General features: G+C 56.9%; 1 protein-coding gene across 4 annotated transcripts in view; it reads right to left on the bottom strand.

The window, feature by feature from the left end:
- LOC140399050 (uncharacterized) overlaps window positions 1-22,644 on the bottom strand; it is a 765,316-nt gene that overhangs the window by 71,161 nt on the left and 671,511 nt on the right. For all 4 annotated transcript variants that reach the window (XM_072488134.1, XM_072488132.1, XM_072488133.1 and 1 more), the window contains exons 16-17: window positions 10,894-11,060; window positions 7,991-8,134 (exon numbers count right to left, since the gene is read on the bottom strand). In XM_072488134.1, the coding sequence (XP_072344235.1) occupies window positions 7,991-8,134; window positions 10,894-11,060 (311 nt within the window). The remainder of the gene's footprint in view (window positions 1-7,990; window positions 8,135-10,893; window positions 11,061-22,644) is intronic.

The following is a 22,644-nucleotide window of genomic DNA, read 5'->3' on the forward strand; positions in this document are numbered from 1 at the left end:
CCACTGCCCCACTGTCACTCCCCCACTGTCACTCCCCCACTGTCACTCCCCCACTGCCACCTATCCCACTGTCACTCATCCCACTGTCACTCCCCCACTGTCACTCATCCCACTGTCACTCCCTCACTGTCACGCACCCAGTCACTCCTCCACTGTGACTCCCCCAGTCACTCCTCCACTGTCACTCATCCCACTGCCACTCCCCCACTGTCACTCATCCCACTGCCACTCCCCCACTGTCACTCATCCCACTGTCACTCCCCCACTGTCACGCCCCCAGTCACTCCTCCACTGTCACTCATCCCACTGTCACTCCCCCACTGTCACTTCCCCACTGTCACTCCTCCACTGCCACTCCCCCAGTCACTCCTCCTCTGTCACTCCCCCACTGTCACTCCCCCACTGTCACTCATCCCACTGTCACTCCCCCACTGCCACTCCCCCACTGTCACTCCCCCACTGTCACTCATCCCACTGTCACTCATCCCACTGCCACTCCCCCACTGCCACTCCCCCACTGTCACTCATCCAACTGTCACTCATCCCACTGCCACTCCCCCACTGTCACTCCCCCACTGCCAATCCCCCACTGTCACTCCCCCACTGTCACTCATCCCACTGTCACTCATCCCACTACCACTCCCCCACTGTCACTCATCCCATTGCCACTCCCCCACTGTCACTCATCCCACTGCCACTCCCCCACTGTCACTCATCCCATTGCCACTCCCCCACTGTCACTCATCCCACTGTCACTAACCACTGCCAATCCCCCACTGTCACTCCCCCACTGTCACTCCCCCACTGCCACTCCCCCACTGTCACTCATCGCACTGCCACTCCCCCACTGTCACTCCCCCAATGTCACTCCCCCACTGTCACTCATCCCACTGTCACTCCCCCACTGTCACTCCCCCACTGCCACTCCCCCACTGTCACTCCCCCACTCTCTCATCCCACTGCCACTGCCCCACTGTCACTCCCCCACTGTCACTCTCCCACTGTCACTCATCCCACTGCCACTGCCCCATTGCCACTGCCCCACTGTCACTCCCCCACTGTCACTCTCCCACTGTCACTCATCCCACTGTCACTCCCCCACTGTCACTTCCCCACTGTCACTCCTCCACTGCCACTCCCCCAGTCACTCCTCCACTGTGACTCCCCCAGTCACTCCTCCACTGTCACTCATCCCACTGCCACTCCCCCACTGTCACTCATCCCACTGCCACTCCCCCACTGTCACTCATCCCACTGTCACTCCCCCACTGTCACGCCCCCAGTCACTCCTCCACTGTCACTCATCCCACTGTCACTCCCCCACTGTCACTTCCCCACTGTCACTCCTCCACTGCCACTCCCCCAGTCACTCCTCCACTGTCACTCCCCCACTGTCACTCATCCCACTGTCACTCCCCCACTGCCACTCCCCCACTGTCACTCCCCCACTGTCACTCATCCCACTGTCACTCATCCCACTGCCACTCCCCCACTGCCACTCCCCCACTGTCACTCATCCAACTGTCACTCATCCCACTGCCACTCCCCCACTGTCACTCCCCCACTGCCAATCCCCCACTGTCACTCCCCCACTGTCACTCATCCCACTGTCACTCATCCCACTACCACTCCCCCACTGTCACTCATCCCATTGCCACTCCCCCACTGTCACTCATCCCACTGCCACTCCCCCACTGTCACTCATCCCATTGCCACTCCCCCACTGTCACTCATCCCACTGTCACTAACCACTGCCAATCCCCCACTGTCACTCCCCCACTGTCACTCCCCCACTGCCACTCCCCCACTGTCACTCATCGCACTGCCACTCCCCCACTGTCACTCCCCCAATGTCACTCCCCCACTGTCACTCATCCCACTGTCACTCCCCCACTGTCACTCCCCCACTGCCACTCCCCCACTGTCACTCCCCCACTCTCTCATCCCACTGCCACTGCCCCACTGTCACTCCCCCACTGTCACTCTCCCACTGTCACTCATCCCACTGCCACTGCCCCACTGCCACTGCCCCACTGTCACTCCCCCACTGTCACTCTCCCACTGTCACTCATCCCACTGCCACTGCCCCACTGCCACTGCCCCACTGTCACTCCCCCACTGTCACTCTCCCACTGTCACTCATCCCACTGTCACTCATCCCACTGCCACTCATCCAACTGTCACTCCCCAACTGTCACTCTCCCACTGTCACTCATCCCACTGCCACTCCCCCACTGTCACTCATCCCACTGTCACTCCCCCACTGCCAATCCCCCACTGCCACCCCCCCCCCCTGTCACTCATCCCTCTGCCACTACCCCACTACCAATCCCCCACTGTCACACCCCCACTGTCACTCATCCCACTGTCACTCCCCCACTGTCACTCATCCCACTGTCACTCCCCCACTGCCACTCCCCCACTGCCACCTATCCCACTGTCACTCATCCCACTGCCACTCCCCCACTGTCACTCATCCCACTGCCACTCCCCCACTGTCACACATCCCACTGTCACTCATCCTACTGCCACACCCCCACTGCCACTGCCCCACTGTCACTCCCCCACTGTCACTCCCCCACTGTCACTCCCCCACTGCCACCTATCCCACTGTCACTCATCCCACTGTCACTCCCCCACTGTCACTCATCCCACTGTCACTCCCTCACTGTCACGCACCCAGTCACTCCTCCACTGTGACTCCCCCAGTCACTCCTCCACTGTCACTCATCCCACTGCCACTCCCCCACTGTCACTCATCCCACTGCCACTCCCCCACTGTCACTCATCCCACTGTCACTCCCCCACTGTCACGCCCCCAGTCACTCCTCCACTGTCAATCATCCCACTGTCACTCCCCCACTGTCACTTCCCCACTGTCACTCCTCCACTGCCACTCCCCCAGTCACTCCTCCTCTGTCACTCCCCCACTGTCACTCCCCCACTGTCACTCATCCCACTGTCACTCCCCCACTGCCACTCCCCCACTGTCACTCCCCCACTGTCACTCATCCCACTGTCACTCATCCCACTGCCACTCCCCCACTGCCACTCCCCCACTGTCACTCATCCAACTGTCACTCATCCCACTGCCACTCCCCCACTGTCACTCCCCCACTGCCAATCCCCCACTGTCACTCCCCCACTGTCACTCATCCCACTGTCACTCATCCCACTACCACTCCCCCACTGTCACTCATCCCATTGCCACTCCCCCACTGTCACTCATCCCACTGCCACTCCCCCACTGTCACTCATCCCATTGCCACTCCCCCACTGTCACTCATCCCACTGTCACTAACCACTGCCAATCCCCCACTGTCACTCCCCCACTGTCACTCCCCCACTGCCACTCCCCCACTGTCACTCATCGCACTGCCACTCCCCCATTGTCACTCCCCCAATGTCACTCCCCCACTGTCACTCATCCCACTGTCACTCCCCCACTGTCACTCCCCCACTGCCACTCCCCCACTGTCACTCCCCCACTCTCTCATCCCACTGCCACTGCCCCACTGTCACTCCCCCACTGTCACTCTCCCACTGTCACTCATCCCACTGCCACTGCCCCATTGCCACTGCCCCACTGTCACTCCCCCACTGTCACTCTCCCACTGTCACTCATCCCACTGCCACTGCCCCACTGCCACTGCCCCACTGTCACTCCCCCACTGTCACTCTCCCACTGTCACTCATCCCACTGTCACTCATCCCACTGCCACTCATCCCACTGTCACTCCCCAACTGTCACTCTCCCACTGTCACTCATCCCACTGCCACTCCCCCACTGTCACTCATCCCACTGTCACTCCCCCACTGCCAATCCCCCACTGCCACCCCCCCCCTGTCACTCATCCCTCTGCCACTACCCCACTGCCAATCCCCCACTGTCACACCCCCACTGTCACTCATCCCACTGTCACTCCCCCACTGCCAATCCCCCACTGTCACTTCCCCACTGTCACTCATCCCTCTGCCACTACCCCACTGCCAAACCCCCACAGTCACACCCCCACTGTCACTCATCCCACTGTCACTCCCCCACTGCCAATCCCCCACTGTCACTCCCCCACTGTAACTCATCCCACTGCCACTCCCCCACTGCCACTCCCCCACTGTCACTCCCCCACTGCCAATCCCCCACTGTCACTCCCCCACTGTAACTCATCCCACTGCCACTCCCCCACTGCCACTCCCCCGCTGCCACTCCCCCACTGTCACTTCCCCACTGTCACTCATCCCACTGTCACTCCCCCACTGTCACTCCCCCAGTCACTCCCCCACTGCCCCTCACCCACTGCCCCTAACCCACTGTCCCTCACCCCACTGTCCCTCACCCACTGCCCCTCACCCACTGCCCATCTCATACTGCCCCTCACCCCACTGTCCCTCACCCACTGCCCCTCACCCACGATCCCTCACCCCACTATTCCTCACCCACTGCCCCTCACCCACTGCCCCTCACCCACTGCCCCTCACCCCACTGCCCCTCACCCACTGCCCCTCACCCCACTGCCCCTCACCCACTGTCCCTCACCCACTGCCCCTCACCCACTGCTCCTCACCCACTGCCCCTCAACCCACTGCCCCTCACACACTGCCCCTCACCCACTGCCCCTCACCCACTGCCCTTCACCCACTGCCCCTCACCCACTGTCCCTCACCCACTGCCCCTCACCCACTGCCCTTCACCCACTGCCCCTCACCCACTGTCCCTCACCCACTGCCCTTCACCCACTGCCCCCACACACTGTCCCTCACCCCACTTTCCCTCACCCACTGCCCCTCACCCACTGTCCCTCACCCACTGCCCCTCACCCACTGCCCCTCACCCCACTGTCCCTCACCCACTGCCCCTCACCCACTGTCCCTCACCCACTGCCCCTCACCCACTGTCCCTCACCCCACTGCCCCTCACCCACTGCTCCTCACCCACTGCCCCTCACCCACTGCTCCTCACCCACTGCCCCTCACCCACTGCCCCTCACCCACTGCCCCTCACCCCACTGCCCCTCACCCACTGTCCCTCACCCACTGCCCCTCACCCACTGCTCCTCACCCACTGCCCCTCAACCCACTGCCCCTCACACACTCTCCCTCACCCACTGCCCCTCACCCACTGCCCTTCACCCACTGCCCCTCACCCACTGCCCCTCACCCACTGCCCCTCACCCACTGCCCCTCACCCACTGCCCTTCACCCACTGCCCCTCACACACTGTCCCTCACCCCACTGTCCCTCACCCACTGCCCCTCACCCACTGCCCATCTCCTACTGCCCTCACCCACTGTCCCTCACCCCACTGTCCCTCACCCCACTGTCCCTCACCCCACTCTCCCTCATCCACTGCCCCTCACTGCCCCTCGCACACTGTCCCTCACCCCACTGTCCCTCACCCCACTGTCCCTCACCCCACTGTCCCTCACCCCACTGTCCCTCACCCACTGCACCTCACCCACTGCCCTTCACCCACTGCCCCTCACCCACTGCCCTTCACCCACTGCCCCTCACCCACTGCCCCTCATCCACTGCCCCTCACCCACTGCCCCTCACCCACTGCCACTCACCCACTGCCCTTCACCCACTGCCCCTCACCCACTGCCCCTCACCCCACTGCTCCTCACCCACTGCCCCTCACCCCTCTGCCCCTCACCCCACTGTCCCTCACCTACTGCCCCTCACCCACTGCCCCTCACCCACTGCCACTCACCCACTGCCCTTCACCCACTGCCCCTCACCCACTGCCCCTCACCCCACTGCTCCTCACCCACTGCCCCTCACCCCACTGCCCCTCACCCCTCTGCCCCTCACCCAACTGTCCCTCAACTCACTGTCCCTCACCCCACTGTCCCTCACCTACTGCCCCTCACCCACTGCCTCTCACCCCACTGCCCCTCACCCCACTGTCCCTAACCCCACTCTCCTTCACCTACTGCCCCTCACATACTGTTCCTCATCCACTGCACCTCACCATTGCCCCTCACCCCACTGCCCCTCACACACTGTCCCTCACCCCACTGTCCCTCACCTACTGCCCCTCACCCACTGCCCCTCACCCACTGCCCCTCACCCACTGTCCCTCACCCCACTGTCCCTCACCCCACTGTCCCTCACCCCACTGCCCCTCACCCAGTGCCCCTCACCCACTGCCCCTCACACACTGTCCCTCACCCCACTGTCCCTCACCCACTGCCCCTCACCCACTGCCACTCACCCACTGCCCCTCACCCAACTGTCCCTCAACCCACTGTCCCTCATCCCACTGTCCCTCACCTACTGCCCCTCACCCACTGCCCCTCACCCACTGTCCCTCACCCCACTGTCCCTCACCTACTGCCCCTCACCCACTGCCCCTCACCCACTGCCTCTCACCCCACTGCCCCTCACCCCACTGTCCCTCACCCCACTGTCCCTCACCTACTGCCCCTCACATACTGTTCCTCACCCACTGCACCTCACCACTGCCCCTCACCCCACTGCCCCTCACACACTGTCCCTCACCCCACTGTCCCTCACCTACTGCCCCTCACCCACTGCCCCTCACCCACTGCCCCTCACACACTGTCCCTCACCCCACTGTCCCTCACCCACTGCCCCTCACCCACTGCCCATCTCCTACTGCCCCTCACCCCACTGTCCCTCACCCCACTGTCCCTCACCTACTGCCCCTCACCCACTGCCCCTCACCCACTGCCCCTCACCCACTGCCACTCACCTACTGCCCCTCACCCACTGCCCCTCACCCACTGTCCCTCACCCCACTGTCCCTCACCTACTGCCCCTCACCCACTGCCCCTCACCCATTGCCTCTCACCCCACTGCCCCTCACCCCACTGTCCCTCACCCCACTGTCCCTCACCTACTGCCCCTCACATACTGTTCCTCACCCACTGCACCTCACCACTGCCCCTCACCCCACTGCCCCTCACACACTGTCCCTCACCCCACTGTCCCTCACCTACTGCCCCTCACCCACTGCCCCTCACCCACTGCCCCTCACACACTGTCCCTCACCCCACTGTCCCTCACCCACTGCCCCTCACCCACTGCCCATCTCCCACTGCCCCTCACCCCACTGTCCCTCACCCCACTGTCCCTCACCTACTGCCCCTCACCCACTGCCCCTCACCCACTGCCCCTCACCCACTGCCACTCACCCACTGCCCCTCACTCAACTGTCCCTCAACCCACTGTCCCTCACCCCACTGTCCCTCACCTACTGCCCCTCACCCACTGCCCCTCACCCACTGCCTCTCACCCCACTGCCCCTCACCCCACTGTCCCTCACCCCACTGTCCCTCACCTACTGCCCCTCACATACTGTTCCTCACCCACTGCACCTCACCACTTCCCCTCACCCCACTGCCCCTCACACACTGTCCCTCACCCCACTGTCCCTCACCTACTGCCCCTCACCCACTGCCCCTCACCCACTGCCCCTCACACACTGTCCCTCACCCCACTGTCCCTCACCCCACTGTCCCTCACCCACTGCCCCTCACCCACTGCCCATCTCCTACTGCCCCTCACCCCACTGTCCCTCACCCCACTGTCCCTCACCCAACTGTCCCTCACCCAACTGTCCCTCACCCCACTGTCCCTCACCCAACTGTCCCTCCAGGCACCGTCTCACCAAGGCCCTGTACAGCTGCAGTAAGACATCCTTGTTCCTGTACTCAAGTCCTCTCTCAATGAACGCCAACACACCATTTGCCTTTCTAACTGCTTGCTGTACCGGCATGCTCATTTTCAGTGACTGGTGAAGTAGGATTCCCAGGTCTCTTTATATGCCAGCATTTCTCAATCTATCATTTAAATAATACCCTGCCATTCTGTTTCTCCATCCGAAATGGATAACTTCACATTTACCCACATTATACTGCATCTGCCATGTATTTGCCCATTCACTCAACTGTCTAAATCACCTTGAAGCCTCCGAACATCCTCCTCGCCACTCATATTCCCACTGGTCTTTCCAGCACGTGTTTACCTGTGTTATTGGGAGCGAGCCGCTTGATTGCTTCTGTCATTAACAGATGGAGCAGTTTGAGCACCGATGACATTGAGCCTTGATTCAGAATGAGCTCCTCAAGGCTTCTCTGTATCTCGAGCAGAAGAGCTTTCTGATCTGTAACTGAAGCAGCAGAGATTGCATTATAGCTGGGACAGTGGAACTAGAGTTCCTCTCAAACCCTGTGAAATTGAACATGACCAAACTGACAACATGGGGTAACGTCACACACACACACATTATCTAGCAGTGAGTGTTCTGTTAGGATAGTGATGTTGGAACAAACCCCTTTGAGAATCACTTAGATTCCCAGCTGTGGTAGGTATCAGCCTGACACAAGGAATCATTCCACAGTTCTTTCTGTCCCATTTCCAACAACTGTGTTAACAGTAAACCCAATAGAAAAGGTTGGAGTAAGGTGCCTCGCTAGGAAAGTCTCTGCCATGGATTCCTGACCTACTCACACACAAGGGCCCAGATGTGAATTGCAATGTTCAGGTACTGCTCCTGGCCACTGCCTGGAATATAGGCTGAATTGCTGCAAGTGTGGATAATTTTCAAATAGGAAAGAGCCCACTGCCTATGCTTATCAGAAGCATTTAAGTTTCAATGGGTGGATATTGGTGACTTGGCAATACATGTGCGGTTTTGGGGGAAGGTGTACAAAGGAGGGAATGATCTGCTTTGTCTGTGACTTCTCCATAACGAAAAAGCCAGCTAACTCCATAAGCCTACATTTGTACACCAACACCTACGGCATTCGTACAATTAATGGCCACGGCATGAGATAGCTGCTGGGCCCTTGCTAAACACTGACCAGCAATGGCTTGATGCCTGAAGGGGAAGGTGAGTAAGTTTAGAAAACCCAGTCACAGCATGCACTAGTCAAAATACTTCATAAACTTAGGGGGGAACAATATGATGCAGAACAGAAAGAGTGCATAAGTTGAATTCTGAGTCTCAGTGTGTACTGTGTATGCACAGGTCGGGTGTATTGTGTATGTGTAAATTGCGTGTATTGTGCATGAATGGGTCACCCAATGCAGATAGGGTATATTGTGTATGTAAAGGTTGGGTGTATTGTGTATGTGCAGGTAAGGTGTATTGTGTATCTACAGGTAGGGTGTATTGTGTATGTGCAGGTAGGGTGTATTATGTATGTGCAAGTAGGGTGTATTGTGTATGTGTTGATTGGGTGTATTGTGTATGTGCAGGTAGGGTGTATTGTGCATGTGCAGATTGGGTGTATTGTGTATGTGCAGGTAGGGTGTATTGTGTATGTGCTGATTGGGTGTATTGTGTATGTGCTGATTGGGTGTATTGTGTATGTGCAGGTAGGGTGTATTGTGCATGTGCAGATTGGGTGTATTGTGTATGTGCAGTAAGGTGTATTGTGTATGTGCAGATTGGGTGTATTGTGTATGTGCAGGTCGGGTGTATTGTGTATGTGCAGGTTGGGTGTATTGTGTATGTACAGATTGGGTGTATTGTGTATGTGCAGGTTGGGTGTATTGTGTATGTACAGGTCAGATGCATTGTGTACTTGCAGGTCGAGTGCACTATCTACATAGGGGTCAGGTGTATTCTGTACGTGTGGGTTGGATGTATTGAGTATGTGCAGTTAAGTGTATTGTGTATGTACGGCTCGGATGTATTATATATGTACTGGTCGGATGTATTGTGTATGTACAGGTCGAGTGTATTGTGTATGTAAAGATGGGGTGTATTGCGTATGTACAGGTCAGTTGTATTGCTTTTGCAAGGGTGGGATGTATTGTGTATGTACAGGTCAGGTGTTTTTGGTATGTACAACTCGGGTGTATTGTGTATGTACATGTACATTTAGGGCAGCACAGTGGCACAGTGATTAGCACTGTGGCTTCACAGCGCCAGGGTCCCAGGTTTGATTCCCAGCTTGGGTCACTGTCTGTGCGGAGTCTGCACGTCCTCCCCGTGTACGCGTGGGTTTCCTCCGGGTGCTCCGGTTTCCTCCCACAGTCCAAAGACGTGCAGGTTAGGTGGACTGGCCATGATAAATTGCCCTTAGTGTCCAAAAGGTTAGGAGGGGTTATTGGGTTACGGGGATAGGGTGGAAGTGAGGGCTTAAGTGGGTCGGTGCAGACTCGATGGGCCGAATGGCCTCCTTCTGCACTGTCTGTTCTATGTCAGGTGTATTGTATGTACAGGTCGGGTGTATTGCTTATATACGGGTCAGGTGTACTGCTTTTGTACGGGTGGTATGTATTGTGTATGTATAGGTCGGGTGTACTGTGCATGTACAGGTTGGGTGTATTATCCCAATACCCCTGTAGATGAATCCCCCTCCCTCACTCTTCCCCATAGCTCTGCCAACTTTTCCTTTTCAAATATTTCTCACATTATCTTTTGAAATTTTAAAAAATAATTCCAATTAAGGGGCAATTTAGTGTGGACAATCCACCGACCCTGCACATCTTTGGGTTGTGGTTGTGAGACCCACGCAGACACGGGGAGAATGTGCAAACTGTGACCCGGGGCCAGGGTCGAACCCGGGTCTTTAACACCATGAGGCAGCAGTGCTAACCACTGCGCCATCGTGCCACCACCTTTTGTAGTGAATCTGCTCACATCGTCCTGGGGCTGCACGGTAGCACAGTGCTTCACAGCGCCAGGGTCCCAGGTTCGATTCCCGGCTTGAATCACTGTCTGTGCAGAGTCTGCACGTTCTCCCTGCGTCTGCGCGGGTTTCCTCCGGGTGCTCCGAAAAATGTGCTGTTAGGTGAATTGGACATTCTGAATTCTCCCTCAGTGTACCCGAACAGGCGCCAGAATCACATCTCTTCATCTTTACTGTTTTAAAGCATGTGTACAATCTGGATATTGGAGGTTTGATGCACGGTTACCTGGTGAGGTGTATGGTACAGGATTCAGCCAGTCCTGTTTGGTGCTCTGAGCCAGCTCTTCCTCAGCATTCTCCATCTTCTGGTGCAACATGCCGTGTTTGACATCCAGCAAATTGACAAACATGTCCAATCCAAGCAGCACAAAGTTACACCAGTACCTCCCGAATCTGCGGAGACACAAAACTCCCCTTACACCGGCAAAACACGGAGTGAGAAATCAGAAACACCCACATTCCAGGCAGCTCCAGCTACTATCAGGTTTATATTACTGAACTGGCCATCGAGAGAACATGAGGTAAAACCACGTCACGTCCCAGGAAGCAAAACCACATCCGTTATAAAAGACTGGGAATGAAAATCTGGGCTGGAATTCTCCAGCCATTGGGAGTCTCTTTTTCCGCTGGCAACGCATCTCCACCCGCGGGTTTCCCGACAGCATAGGGTGGCTGCAATTGGAAATCCCGTTGACAAGCAGCGGGAAGCGAGGATCCTGCCGCCAGTGAACGGTGCGGCGGCTGGCCGGACGGAGAATCCAGCCCCCAATATCAATCAGACGTTGTAAAAATCAAACTCGAATAAAATATCCTCTAGGGAAGGAAACCTCCCATTCTCAGGTGATCTGGTCTCTATGTGGCTCTGCCATCTATATCCTAAACTGCACCAAATCCTGATCACACATCAGTTTGTACTCGCTGACGCACACCATTAAGCAACACCTCCATTTTAAAATTTACAGCTTTGTTGTCAGGTTCCTCCATGGCATCAGCCCCTCTCTATCTCTGTAACTTAGCCCAATCCGAAAACCCGACATGATTCCCGCGCTCATCTAATTGTGGCCTCAAGCGCTCACCCGAATTTAATGGCTACATGGGTAGCGGTGCCTTTAGTTGCCACAGTGCTAAGCTCTGGAATTCCCTCTCTGAACCTCTCCCCATTTCAAGTTACTGGATAAAACTGATCTCCTTCACCAAGCTTCGGGCTCCTGGTCTAGGACCTCCTTATGTAGCTCAGCCTTAAACATTGTTTGATCACACTCTTGTGATGTGAAGCATCTTAGGGCGTTTACTACAGTAAGGGCACTAAATAAATGTAAGTTTTTGTTGTTGTGGCTCTCACTAACATGGACTCCTAACTATCCTGTAATGCTGTGGAAAACTAGACAGTTGTGAGGTACCACTTCCATCCTGTCAGGATGACGTGGGATGATCAGTAAATGCCGGTCTTCCCAGTGACACCAACATCCCAAGAATGACGAAAAACAGAAGGTAACATTTTAACCCACTTCTGTCCAAGGCCTCACACGCACAATATGATCTTGTCACCGACCTTCTTAGTGACTGATCGCCTGATGGTCTCACTTTCAATGGAATGGGTACAGAGTGGAAATGAGGAACTAGCCAACAGGACCCAAGGCAATATGTTAATCTATAGTATCGGGTAGTCACTGAGTAATAGCGACAAAACCAGGAGATTCTGTGACCTGGCCGGAGAGGGTGGAAACAGAGGTCAGTGCAGGTCCTGTATTCAAAGACTGTGTTACTGTTGAACATGCAAAAATAGTGTCAAGAGCAATTCTTCCTGTTCTTGACTTCAAATTTTGAAATAAGAAACCAATATTGTATGAATGGAGAGTGAATGTGAACAGGACCTATGGGCAGAGAGGGAGTGTGGAGGGAGAGGGAGTGTGGAGGGAGAGGGAGTGTGGAGGGAGAGGGAGTGTGGACAGAGAGTGAGTGTGGACAGAGAGAGTGTGGAGGGAGAGTGAGTGTGGAGGGAGAGTGAGTGTGGAGGGAGAGTGAGTGTGGAGGGAGAGAGAGTGTGGACAGAGAGTGAGTGTGGACAGAGAGGGAGTGTGGACAGAGAGTGAGTGTGGACAGAGAGGGAGTGTGGACAGAGAGAGTGTGGAGGGAGAGTGAGTGTGGAGGGAGAGTGAGTGTGGAGGGAGAGTGAGTGTGGAGGGAGAGTGAGTGTGGAGGGAGAGTGAGTGTGGACGGAGAGAGAGTGTGGACGGAGAGTGAGTGTGGACAGAGAGTGAGTGTGGACAGAGAGTGAGTGTGGACAGAGAGTGAGTGTGGACAGAGAGTGAGTGTGGACAGAGAGCAAGTGTAGACAGAGAGCGAGTGTGGACAGAGAGCGAATGCGGGCGGAGGGCGAGTGTGGAGGGAGAGTGAGTGAGTGTGGAGGGAGAGTGAGTGAGTGAGGAGGGAGAGTGAGTGAGTGTGGAGGGAGAGTGAGTGAGTGAGGAGGGAGAGTGAGTGAGTGTAGAGGGAGAGTGAGTGAGTGTGGAGGGAGAGTGAGTGAGATGGGAGAGTGAGTGAGTGAGATGGGAGAGTGAGTGAGTGTGGAGGGAGAGTGAGTGAGTGTGGAGGGAGAGTGAGTGTGGAGGGAGAGTGAGTGTGGAGGTAGAGTGAGTGTGGAGGTAGAGTGAGTGTGGACAGAGAGTGAGTGTGGACAGAGAGTGAGTGTGGACAGAGAGTGAGTGTGGACAGAGAGTGAGTGGGGACAGAGTGAGTGTGGACAGAGTGTGAGTGTGGACAGAGTGTGAGTGTGGACAGAGTGTGAGTGTGGACAGAGAGTGAGTGTGGAAAGAGAGTGAGTGTGGACAGAGAGTGAGTGAGTGTGGACAGAGAGTGAGTGAGTGTGGACAGAGAGTGAGTGAGTGTGGACAGAGAGTGAGTGAGTGTGGACAGAGAGTGAGTGAGTGTGGACAGAGTGTGAGTGTGGACAGAGTGTGAGTGTGGACAGAGTGTGAGTGTGGACAGAGTGTGAGTGTGGACAGAGAGTGAGTGTGGACAGAGAGTGAGTGTGGACAGAGAGTGAGTGTGGACAGAGAGTGAGTGAGTGTGGACAGAGAGTGAGTGAGTGTGGACAGAGAGTGAGTGAGTGTGGACAGAGAGTGAGTGTGGACAGAGAGTGAGTGTGGACAGAGTGAGTGTGGACAGAGTGAGTGTGGACAGAGTGAGTGTGGACAGAGTGTGAGTGTGGACAGAGTGTGAGTGTGGACAGAGTGTGAGTGTGGACAGAGTGTGAGTGTGGACAGAGAGTGAGTGTGGACAGAGAGTGAGTGTGGACAGAGAGTGAGTGTGGACAGAGAGTGATTGAGTGTGGACAGAGAGTGAGTGAGTGTGGACAGAGAGTGAGTAAGTGTGGACAGAGAGTGAGTGTGGACAGAGAGTGAGTGTGGACAGAGAGTGAGTGTGGACAGAGTGTGAGTGTGGACCGAGAGCAAATGAGGACGGAGAGCGAGTGTAGACAGAGAGTTAGAACATAGATCATAGAACATTACAGCGCAGTACAGGCCCTTCGGCCCTCGATGTTGTGCCGACCTGTGAAACCACTCTAAAGCCCATCTACACTATTCCCTTATCGTCCATATGTCTATCCAATGACCATTTGAATGCGGAGGCAGAGTGAGTGAGCGCGGAGGGAGAGTGAGTGAGCGGGGAGGGAGAGTAAGTGAGTGTGGAGGGAGAGTGAGTGAGTGTGGAGGGAGAGTGAGTGAGTGCGGAGGGAGAGTGAGTGAGTGTGGAGGGAGAGTGAGTGAGTGTGGAGGGAGAGTGAGCGAGTGTGGAGGGAGAGTGAGTGAGTGTGGAGGGAGAGTGAGTGAGTGTGGAGGGAGAGTGAGTGAGTGTGGAGGGAGAGTCAGTGTGAAGGGAGAGTGAGTGAGTGTGGAGGGAGAGTGAGTGAGTGTGGAGGGCGACGGAGTGAGTGTGGAGGGAGAGTGAGTGTGAAGGGAGAGTGAGTGTGGAGGGAGAGTGAGTGTGGAGGGCGAGTGAGTGTGGAGGGAGAGTGAGTGTGGAAGGAGAGTGTGAGTGGGGAGAGAATGAGTGTGGAGGGAGTGTGAGTGTGTGGAGGGAGAGTGAGTGTGGAGGGAGAGTGAGTGGGAAGGGCGAGTGAGTGTGGAGGGAGAGAGAGTGTGGAGGGAGAGTGAGTGAAGGGAGAGTGAGTGAAGGGAGAGTGAGTGTGGAGGGAGAGAGAGTGTGGAGGGAGAGTGAGTGTGGAGGGAGAGAGAGTGTGGAGGGAGAGTGAGTGTGGAGGGAGAGTGAGTGAGTGGGGAGGGAGAGGGAGTGAGTGTGGAGGGAGAGGGAGTGAGTGTGGAGGGAGTGTGAGCGTGGAGGGAGAGTGAGTGAGTATGGAGGGAGAGTGAGTGAGTGTGGAGGGTGAGTGATTGTGAGGGAGAGTGAGTGAGTGAGGAGGGAGAGGGAGTGAGTGTGGCGGGAGAGGGAGTGAGTGTGGCGGGAGAGGGAGTGAGTGTGGCGGGAGAGGGAGTGAGTGTGGAGGGAGAGTGAGTGAGTGGGGAGGGAGAGGGAGTGAGTGTGGAGGGAGAGGGAGTGAGTGTGGAGGGAGAGGGAGTGAGTGTGGAGGGAGAGGGAGTGAGTGTGGACAGAGAGTGAGTGAGTGTGGACAGAGAGTGAGTGAGTGTGGACAGAGAGTGAGTGAGTGTGGACAGAGAGTGAGTGTGGACAGAGAGTGAGTGTGGACAGAGAGTGAGTGTGGACAGAGAGTGAGTGTGGACAGAGTGTGAGTGTGGACCGAGAGCAAATGAGGACGGAGAGCGAGTGTAGACAGAGAGTTAGAACATAGATCATAGAACATTACAGCGCAGTACAGGCCCTTCGGCCCTCGATGTTGGGTCGACCTGTGAAACCACTCTAAAGCCCATCTACACTATTCCCTTATCGTCCATATGTCTATCCAATGACCATTTGAATGCGGAGGGAGAGTGAGTGAGCGCGGAGGGAGAGTGAGTGAGCGGGGAGGGAGAGTAAGTGAGTGTGGAGGGAGAGTGAGTGAGTGTGGAGGGAGAGTGAGTGAGTGTGGAGGGAGAGTCAGTGTGAAGGGAGAGTGAGTGAGTGTGGAGGGAGAGTGAGTGTGAAGGGAGAGTGAGTGTGGAGGGAGAGTGAGTGTGGAGGGAGAGTGAGTGTGGAGGGAGAGTGAGTGTGGAAGGAGAGTGTGAGTGGGGAGAGAATGAGTGTGGAGGGAGTGTGAGTGTGTGGAGGGAAACTGAGTGTGGAGGGAGAGTGAGTGTGGAGGGAGAGTGAGTGTGGAGGGAGAGGGAGTGAGTGTGGACAGAGAGTGAGTGAGTGTGGACAGAGAGTGAGTGAGTGTGGACAGAGAGTGAGTGTGGACAGAGAGTGAGTGTGGACAGAGAGTGAGTGTGGACAGAGAGTGAGTGTGGACAGAGTGTGAGTGTGGACCGAGAGCAAATGAGGACGGAGAGCGAGTGTAGACAGAGAGTTAGAACATAGATCATAGAACATTACAGCGCAGTACAGGCCCTTCGGCCCTCGATGTTGTGCCGACCTGTGAAACCACTCTAAAGCCCATCTACACTATTCCCTTATCGTCCATATGTCTATCCAATGACCATTTGAATGCGGAGGGAGAGTGAGTGAGCGCGGAGGGAGAGTGAGTGAGCGGGGAGGGAGAGTAAGTGAGTGTGGAGGGAGAGTGAGCGAGTGTGGAGGGAGAGTGAGTGAGTGTGGAGGGAGAGTGAGTGAGTGTGGAGGGAGAGTCAGTGTGAAGGGAGAGTGAGTGAGTGTGGAGGGAGAGTGAGTGAGTGTGGAGGGCGAGGGAGTGAGTGTGGAGGGAGAGTGAGTGTGAAGGGAGAGTGAGTGTAGAGGGAGAGTGAGTGTGGAGGGAGAGTAAGTGTGGAGGGAGAGTGAGTGTGGAAGGAGAGTGTGAGTGGGGAGAGAATGAGTGTGGAGGGAGTGTGAGTGTGTGGAGGGAAACTGAGTGTGGAGGGAGAGTGAGTGTGGAGGGAGAGTGAGTGTGGAGGGAGAGTGTGTGAAGGGCGAGTGAGTGTGGAGGGAGAGAGAGTGTGGAGGGAGAGTGAGTGAAGGGAGAGTGAGTGAAGGGAGAGTGAGTGTGGAGGGAGAGAGAGTGTGGAGGGAGAGTAAGTGAGTGTGGAGGGAGAGAGAGTGTGGAGGGAGAGTGAGTGCGGAGGGAGAGTGAGTGAGTGGGGAGGGAGAGGGAGTGAGTGTGGAGGGAGAGGGAGTGAGTGTGGAGGGAGTGTGAGTGTGGAGGGAGAGTGAGTGAGTATGGAGGGAGAGTGAGTGAGTGTGGAGGGTGAATGATTGTGAGGGAGAGTGAGTGAGTGAGGAGGGAGAGGGACTGAGTGTGGCGGGAGAGGGAGTGAGTGTGGCGGGAGAGGGAGTGAGTGTGGCGGGAGAGGGAGTGAGTGTGGAGGGAGAGGGAGTGAGTGTGGAGGGTGAGGGAGTGAGTGTGGAGGGAGAGGGAGAGAGTGTGGAGGGAGAGGGAGTGAGTGTGGAGGGAGAGGAAGTGAGTGTGGAGGGAGAGGGAGAGAGTGTGGAGGGAGAGGGCGTGAGTGTGGAGGGAGAGGGAGTGAGTGTGGAGGGAGAGGGAGTGAGTGTGGAGGGAGAGGGAATGTGGAGTGAGAGTGTGGAGGGAGAGTGAGAGAGTGTGGAGGGAGAGTGAGTGAGTGTGGAGGGAGAGTGATTGTGGAGGGAGAGTGAGTGAGTGTGGAGGGAGAGGGAGTGATTGTGGAGGGTGAGGGAGTGAGTGTGGAGGGAGAGTGAGTGAGTGTGGAGGGAGAGTGAGTGAGTGTGGAGGGAGAGGGAGTGTGGAGGGAGAGTGAGTGAGTGTGGAGGGAGAGGGAGTGAGTGTGGAGGGAGAGGGAGTGAGTCTGGAGGGAGAGGGAGTGAGTCTGGAGGGAGAGTGAGTGAGTGTGGAGGGAGAGGGAGTGAGTGTGGAGGGAGAGTGAGTGAGTGTGGAGGGAGAGGGAGTGTGAAGGGAGAGTGAGTGAGGGTGGAGGTAGAGTGAGTGAGTGTGGAGGGAGAGTGAGTGAGTGTGGAGGGAGAGGGAGTGAGTGTGGAGGGAGAGGGAGGGAGTGTGGAGGGAGAGGGAGTGAGTGTGGAGGGAGAGTGAGTGAGTGTGGAGGGAGAGTGAGTGATTGTGGATGGAGAGTGAGTGAGTGTAGAGGGAGTGAGTGTGGAGGGAGAGGGAGTGAGTGTGGAGGGAGAGTGATTGTGGAGGGTGAGTGAGTGTGGAGGGAGAGTGAGTGAGTGTGGAGGGTGAGTGAGTGTGGAGGGAGAGGGAGTGATTGTGGAGAGAGAGGGAGTGAGTGTGGAGGGAGAGGGAGTGAGTGTGGAGGGAGAGGGAGTGAGTGTGGAGGGAGTGGGAGTGAGTGTGGAGGGAGTGTGAGCGTGGAGGGAGAGGGAGTGAGTGTGGAGGGAGAGGGAGTGAGTGTGGAGGGAGAGGGTGTGTGGAGTGAGAGTGTGGAGGGAGAGTGAGAGAGTGTGGAGGGAGAGTGAGTGTGGAGGGAGAGTGAGTGAGTGTGGAGGGAGAGTGATTGTGGAGGGAGAGTGAGTGAGTGTGGAGGGAGAGGGAGTGATTGTGGAGGGAGAGGGAGTGAGTGTGGAGGGAGAGTGAGTGAGTGTGGAGGGAGAGTGAGTGAGTGTGGAGGGAGAGGGAGTGTGGAGGGAGAGTGAGTGAGTGTGGAGGGAGAGGGAGTGAGTGTGGAGGGAGAGGGAGTGAGTCTGGAGGGAGAGGGAGTGAGTCTGGAGGGAGAGTGAGTGAGTGTGGAGGGAGAGGGAGTGAGTGTGGAGGGAGAGTGAGTGAGTGTGGAGGGAGAGGGAGTGTGGAGGGAGAGTGAGTGAGGGTGGAGGGAGAGTGAGTGAGTGTGGAGGGAGAGTGAGTGAGTGTGGAGGGAGAGGGAGTGAGTGTGGAGGGAGAGGGAGTGAGTGTGGAGGGAGAGGGAGTGAGTGTGGAGGGAGAGTGAGTGAGTGTGGAGGGAGAGTGAGTGATTGTGGAGGGAGAGTGAGTGAGTGTAGAGGGAGTGAGTGTGGAGGGAGAGGGAGTGAGTGTGGAGGGAGAGTGATTGTGGAGGGTGAGTGAGTGTGGAGGGAGAGTGAGTGAGTGTGGAGGGTGAGTGAGTATGGAGGGAGAGGGAGTGATTGTGGTGAGAGAGGGAGTGAGTGTGGAGGGAGAGGGAGTGAGTGTGGAGGGAGAGGGAGTGTGGAGTGAGAGTGTGGAGGGAGAGAGAGAGTGTGGAGGGAGAGTGAGTGTGGAGGGAGAGTGAGTGAGTGTGGAGGGAGAGTGATTGTGGAGGGAGAGTGAGTGAGTGTGGAGGGAGAGGGAGTGATTGTGGATGGAGGGAGAGTGATTGTGGAGGGAGAGTGAGTGAGCTTGGAGGGAGAGGGAGTGAGCGTGGAGGGAGAGGGAGTGAGTGTGGAGGGAGAGTGAGTGAGTGTGGAGGGAGAGTGAGCGAGTGTGGAGGGAGAGTGAGTGAGTGTGGAGGGAGAGAGAGTGAGTATGGAGGGAGAGTGAGTGAGTGTGGAGGGAGAGTCAGTGTGAAGGGAGAGTGAGTGAGTGTGGAGGGAGAGTGAGTGAGTGTGGAGGGCGAGGGAGTGAGTGTGGAGGGAGAGTGAGTGTGAAGGGAGAGTGAGGGTGGAGGGAGAGTGAGTGTGGAGTGAGAGTGAGTGTGGAGGGAGAGTGAGTGTGGAAGGAGAGTGTGAGTGGGGAGAGAATGAGTGTGGAGGGAGTGTGAGTGTGTGGAGGGAAACTGAGTGTGGAGGGAGAGTGAGTGTGGAGGGAGAGTGAGTGTGGAGGGAGAGTGAGTGTGAAGGGCGAGTGAGTGTGGAGGGAGAGAGAGTGTGGAGGGAGAGTGAGTGAAGGGAGAGTGAGTGAAGGGAGAGTGAGTGTGGAGAGAGAGTGTGGAGGGAGAGTAAGTGAGTGTGGAGGGAGAGAGAGTGTGGAGGGAGAGTGAGTGCGGAGGGAGAGTGAGTGAGTGGGGAGGGAGAGGGAGTGAGTGTGGAGGGAGAGGGAGTGAGTGTGGAGGGAGTGTGAGTGTGGAGGGAGAGTGAGTGAGTATGGAGGGAGAGTGAGTGTGTGTGGAGGGTGAGGGAGAGTGAGTGAGTGAGGAGGGAGAGGGACTGAGTGTGGCGGGAGAGGGAGTGAGTGTGGCGGGAGAGGGAGTGAGTGTGGCGGGAGAGGGAGTGAGTGTGGAGGGAGAGTGAGTGAGTGGGGAGGGAGAGGGAGTGAGTGTGGAGGGAGAGGGAGTGAGTGTGGAGGGAGAGGGAGTGAGTGTGGAGGGAGAGGGAGTGAGTGTGGAGGGAGAGGGAGTGAGTGTGGAGGGAGAGGGAGTGAGTGTGGAGGGAGAGGCAGTGAGTGTGGAGGGAGAGGGAGTGAGTGTGGAGGGAGAGGGAGTGAGTGTGGAGGGTGAGGGAGTGAGTGTGGAGGGAGAGGGAGAGAGTGTGGAAGGAGAGGGAGTGAGTGTGGAGGTAGAGGAAGTGAGTGTGGAGGGAGAGGGAGAGAGTGTGGAGGGAGAGGGCGTGAGTGTGGAGGGAGAGGGAGTGAGTGTGGAGGGAGAGGGAGTGAGTGTGGAGGGAGAGGGAGTGTGGAGTGAGAGTGTGGAGGGAGAGTGAGAGAGTGTGGAGGGAGAGTGAGTGTGGAGGGAGAGTGAGTGAGTGTGGAGGGAGAGTGATTGTGGAGGGAGAGTGAGTGAGTGTGGAGGGAGAGGGAGTGATTGTGGAGGGTGAGGGAGTGAGTGTGGAGGGAGAGTGAGTGAGTGTGGAGGGAGAGTGAGTGAGTGTGGAGGGAGAGGGAGTGTGGAGGGAGAGTGAGTGAGTGTGGAGGGAGAGGGAGTGAGTGTGGAGGGAGAGGGAGTGAGTCTGGAGGGAGAGGGAGTGATTCTGGAGGGAGAGTGAGTGAGTGTGGAGGGAGAGGGAGTGAGTGTGGAGGGAGAGTGAGTGAGTGTGGAGGGAGAGTGAGTGAGTGTGGAGGGAGAGGGAGTGAGTGTGGAGGGTGAGTGATTGTGAGGGAGAGTGAGTGAGTGAGGAGGGAGAGGGACTGAGTGTGGCGGGAGAGGGAGTGAGTGTGGCGGGAGAGGGAGTGAGTGTGGCGGGAGAGGGAGTGAGTGTGGAGGGAGAGTGAGTGAGTGGGGAGGGAGAGGGAGTGAGTGTGGAGGGAGAGGGAGTGAGTGTGGAGGGAGAGGGAGTGAGTGTGGAGGGAGAGGGAGTGAGTGTGGACAGAGAGTGAGTGAGTGTGGACAGAGAGTGAGTGAGTGTGGACAGAGAGTGAGTGAGTGTGGACAGAGAGTGAGTGAGTGTGGACAGAGAGTGAGTGTGGACAGAGAGTGAGTGTGGACAGAGAGTGAGTGTGGACAGAGTGTGAGTGTGGACCGAGAGCAAATGAGGACGGAGAGCGAGTGTAGACAGAGAGTTAGAACATAGATCATAGAACATTACAGCGCAGTACAGGCCCTTCGGCCCTCGATGTTGGGTCGACCTGTGAAACCACTCTAAAGCCCATCTACACTATTCCCTTATCGTCCATATGTCTATCCAATGACCATTTGAATGCGGAGGGAGAGTGAGTGAGCGCGGAGGGAGAGTGAGTGAGCGGGGAGGGAGAGTAAGTGAGTGTGGAGGGAGAGTGAGTGAGTGTGGAGGGAGAGTGAGTGAGTGTGGAGGGAGAGTCAGTGTGAAGGGAGAGTGAGTGAGTGTGGAGGGAGAGTGAGTGAGTGTGGAGGGAGAGTGAGTGTGGAGGGAGAGTGAGTGTGGAGGGAGAGTGAGCGAGTGTGGAGGGAGAGTGAGTGAGTGTGGAGGGAGAGTGAGTGAGTGTGGAGGGAGAGTCAGTGTGAAGGGAGAGTGAGTGAGTGTGGAGGGAGAGTGAGTGAGTGTGGAGGGCGAGGGAGTGAGTGTGGAGGGAGAGTGAGTGTGAAGGGAGAGTGAGTGTGGAGGGAGAGTGAGTGTGGAGGGAGAGTGAGTGTGGAGGGAGAGTGAGTGTGGAAGGAGAGTGTGAGTGGGGAGAGAATGAGTGTGGAGGGAGTGTGAGTGTGTGGAGGGAAACTGAGTGTGGAGGGAGAGTGAGTGTGGAGGGAGAGTGAGTGTGGAGGGAGAGGGAGTGAGTGTGGACAGAGAGTGAGTAAGTGTGGACAGAGAGTGAGTGAGTGTGGACAGAGAGTGAGTGTGGACAGAGAGTGAGTGTGGACAGAGAGTGAGTGTGGACAGAGAGTGAGTGTGGACAGAGTGTGAGTGTGGACCGAGAGCAAATGAGGACGGAGAGCGAGTGTAGACAGAGAGTTAGAACATAGATCATAGAACATTACAGCGCAGTACAGGCCCTTCGGCCCTCGATGTTGTGCCGACCTGTGAAACCACTCTAAAGCCCATCTACACTATTCCCTTATCGTCCATATGTCTATCCAATGACCATTTGAATGCGGAGGGAGAGTGAGTGAGTGTGGAGGGAGAGTGAGCGAGTGTGGAGGGAGAGTGAGTGAGTGTGGAGGGAGAGTGAGTGAGTGTGGAGGGAGAGTCAGTGTGAAGGGAGAGTGAGTGAGTGTGGAGGGAGAGTGAGTGAGTGTGGAGGGCGAGGGAGTGAGTGTGGAGGGAGAGTGAGTGTGAAGGGAGAGTGAGTGTAGAGGGAGAGTGAGTGTGGAGGGAGAGTAAGTGTGGAGGGAGAGTGAGTGTGGAAGGAGAGTGTGAGTGGGGAGAGAATGAGTGTGGAGGGAGTGTGAGTGTGTGGAGGGAAACTGAGTGTGGAGGAAGAGTGAGTGTGGAGGGAGAGTGAGTGTGGAGGGAGAGTGTGTGAAGGGCGAGTGAGTGTGGAGGGAGAGAGAGTGTGGAGGGAGAGTGAGTGAAGGGAGAGTGAGTGAAGGGAGAGTGAGTGTGGAGGGAGAGAGAGTGTGGAGGGAGAGTAAGTGAGTGTGGAGGGAGAGAGTGTGGAGGGAGAGTGAGTGCGGAGGGAGAGTGAGTGAGTGGGGAGGGAGAGGGAGTGAGTGTGGAG

This window comes from Scyliorhinus torazame, chromosome 22, assembly GCF_047496885.1.
Source record: "Scyliorhinus torazame isolate Kashiwa2021f chromosome 22, sScyTor2.1, whole genome shotgun sequence".
Classification (NCBI taxonomy): Eukaryota; Metazoa; Chordata; class Chondrichthyes; order Carcharhiniformes; family Scyliorhinidae; genus Scyliorhinus; species Scyliorhinus torazame.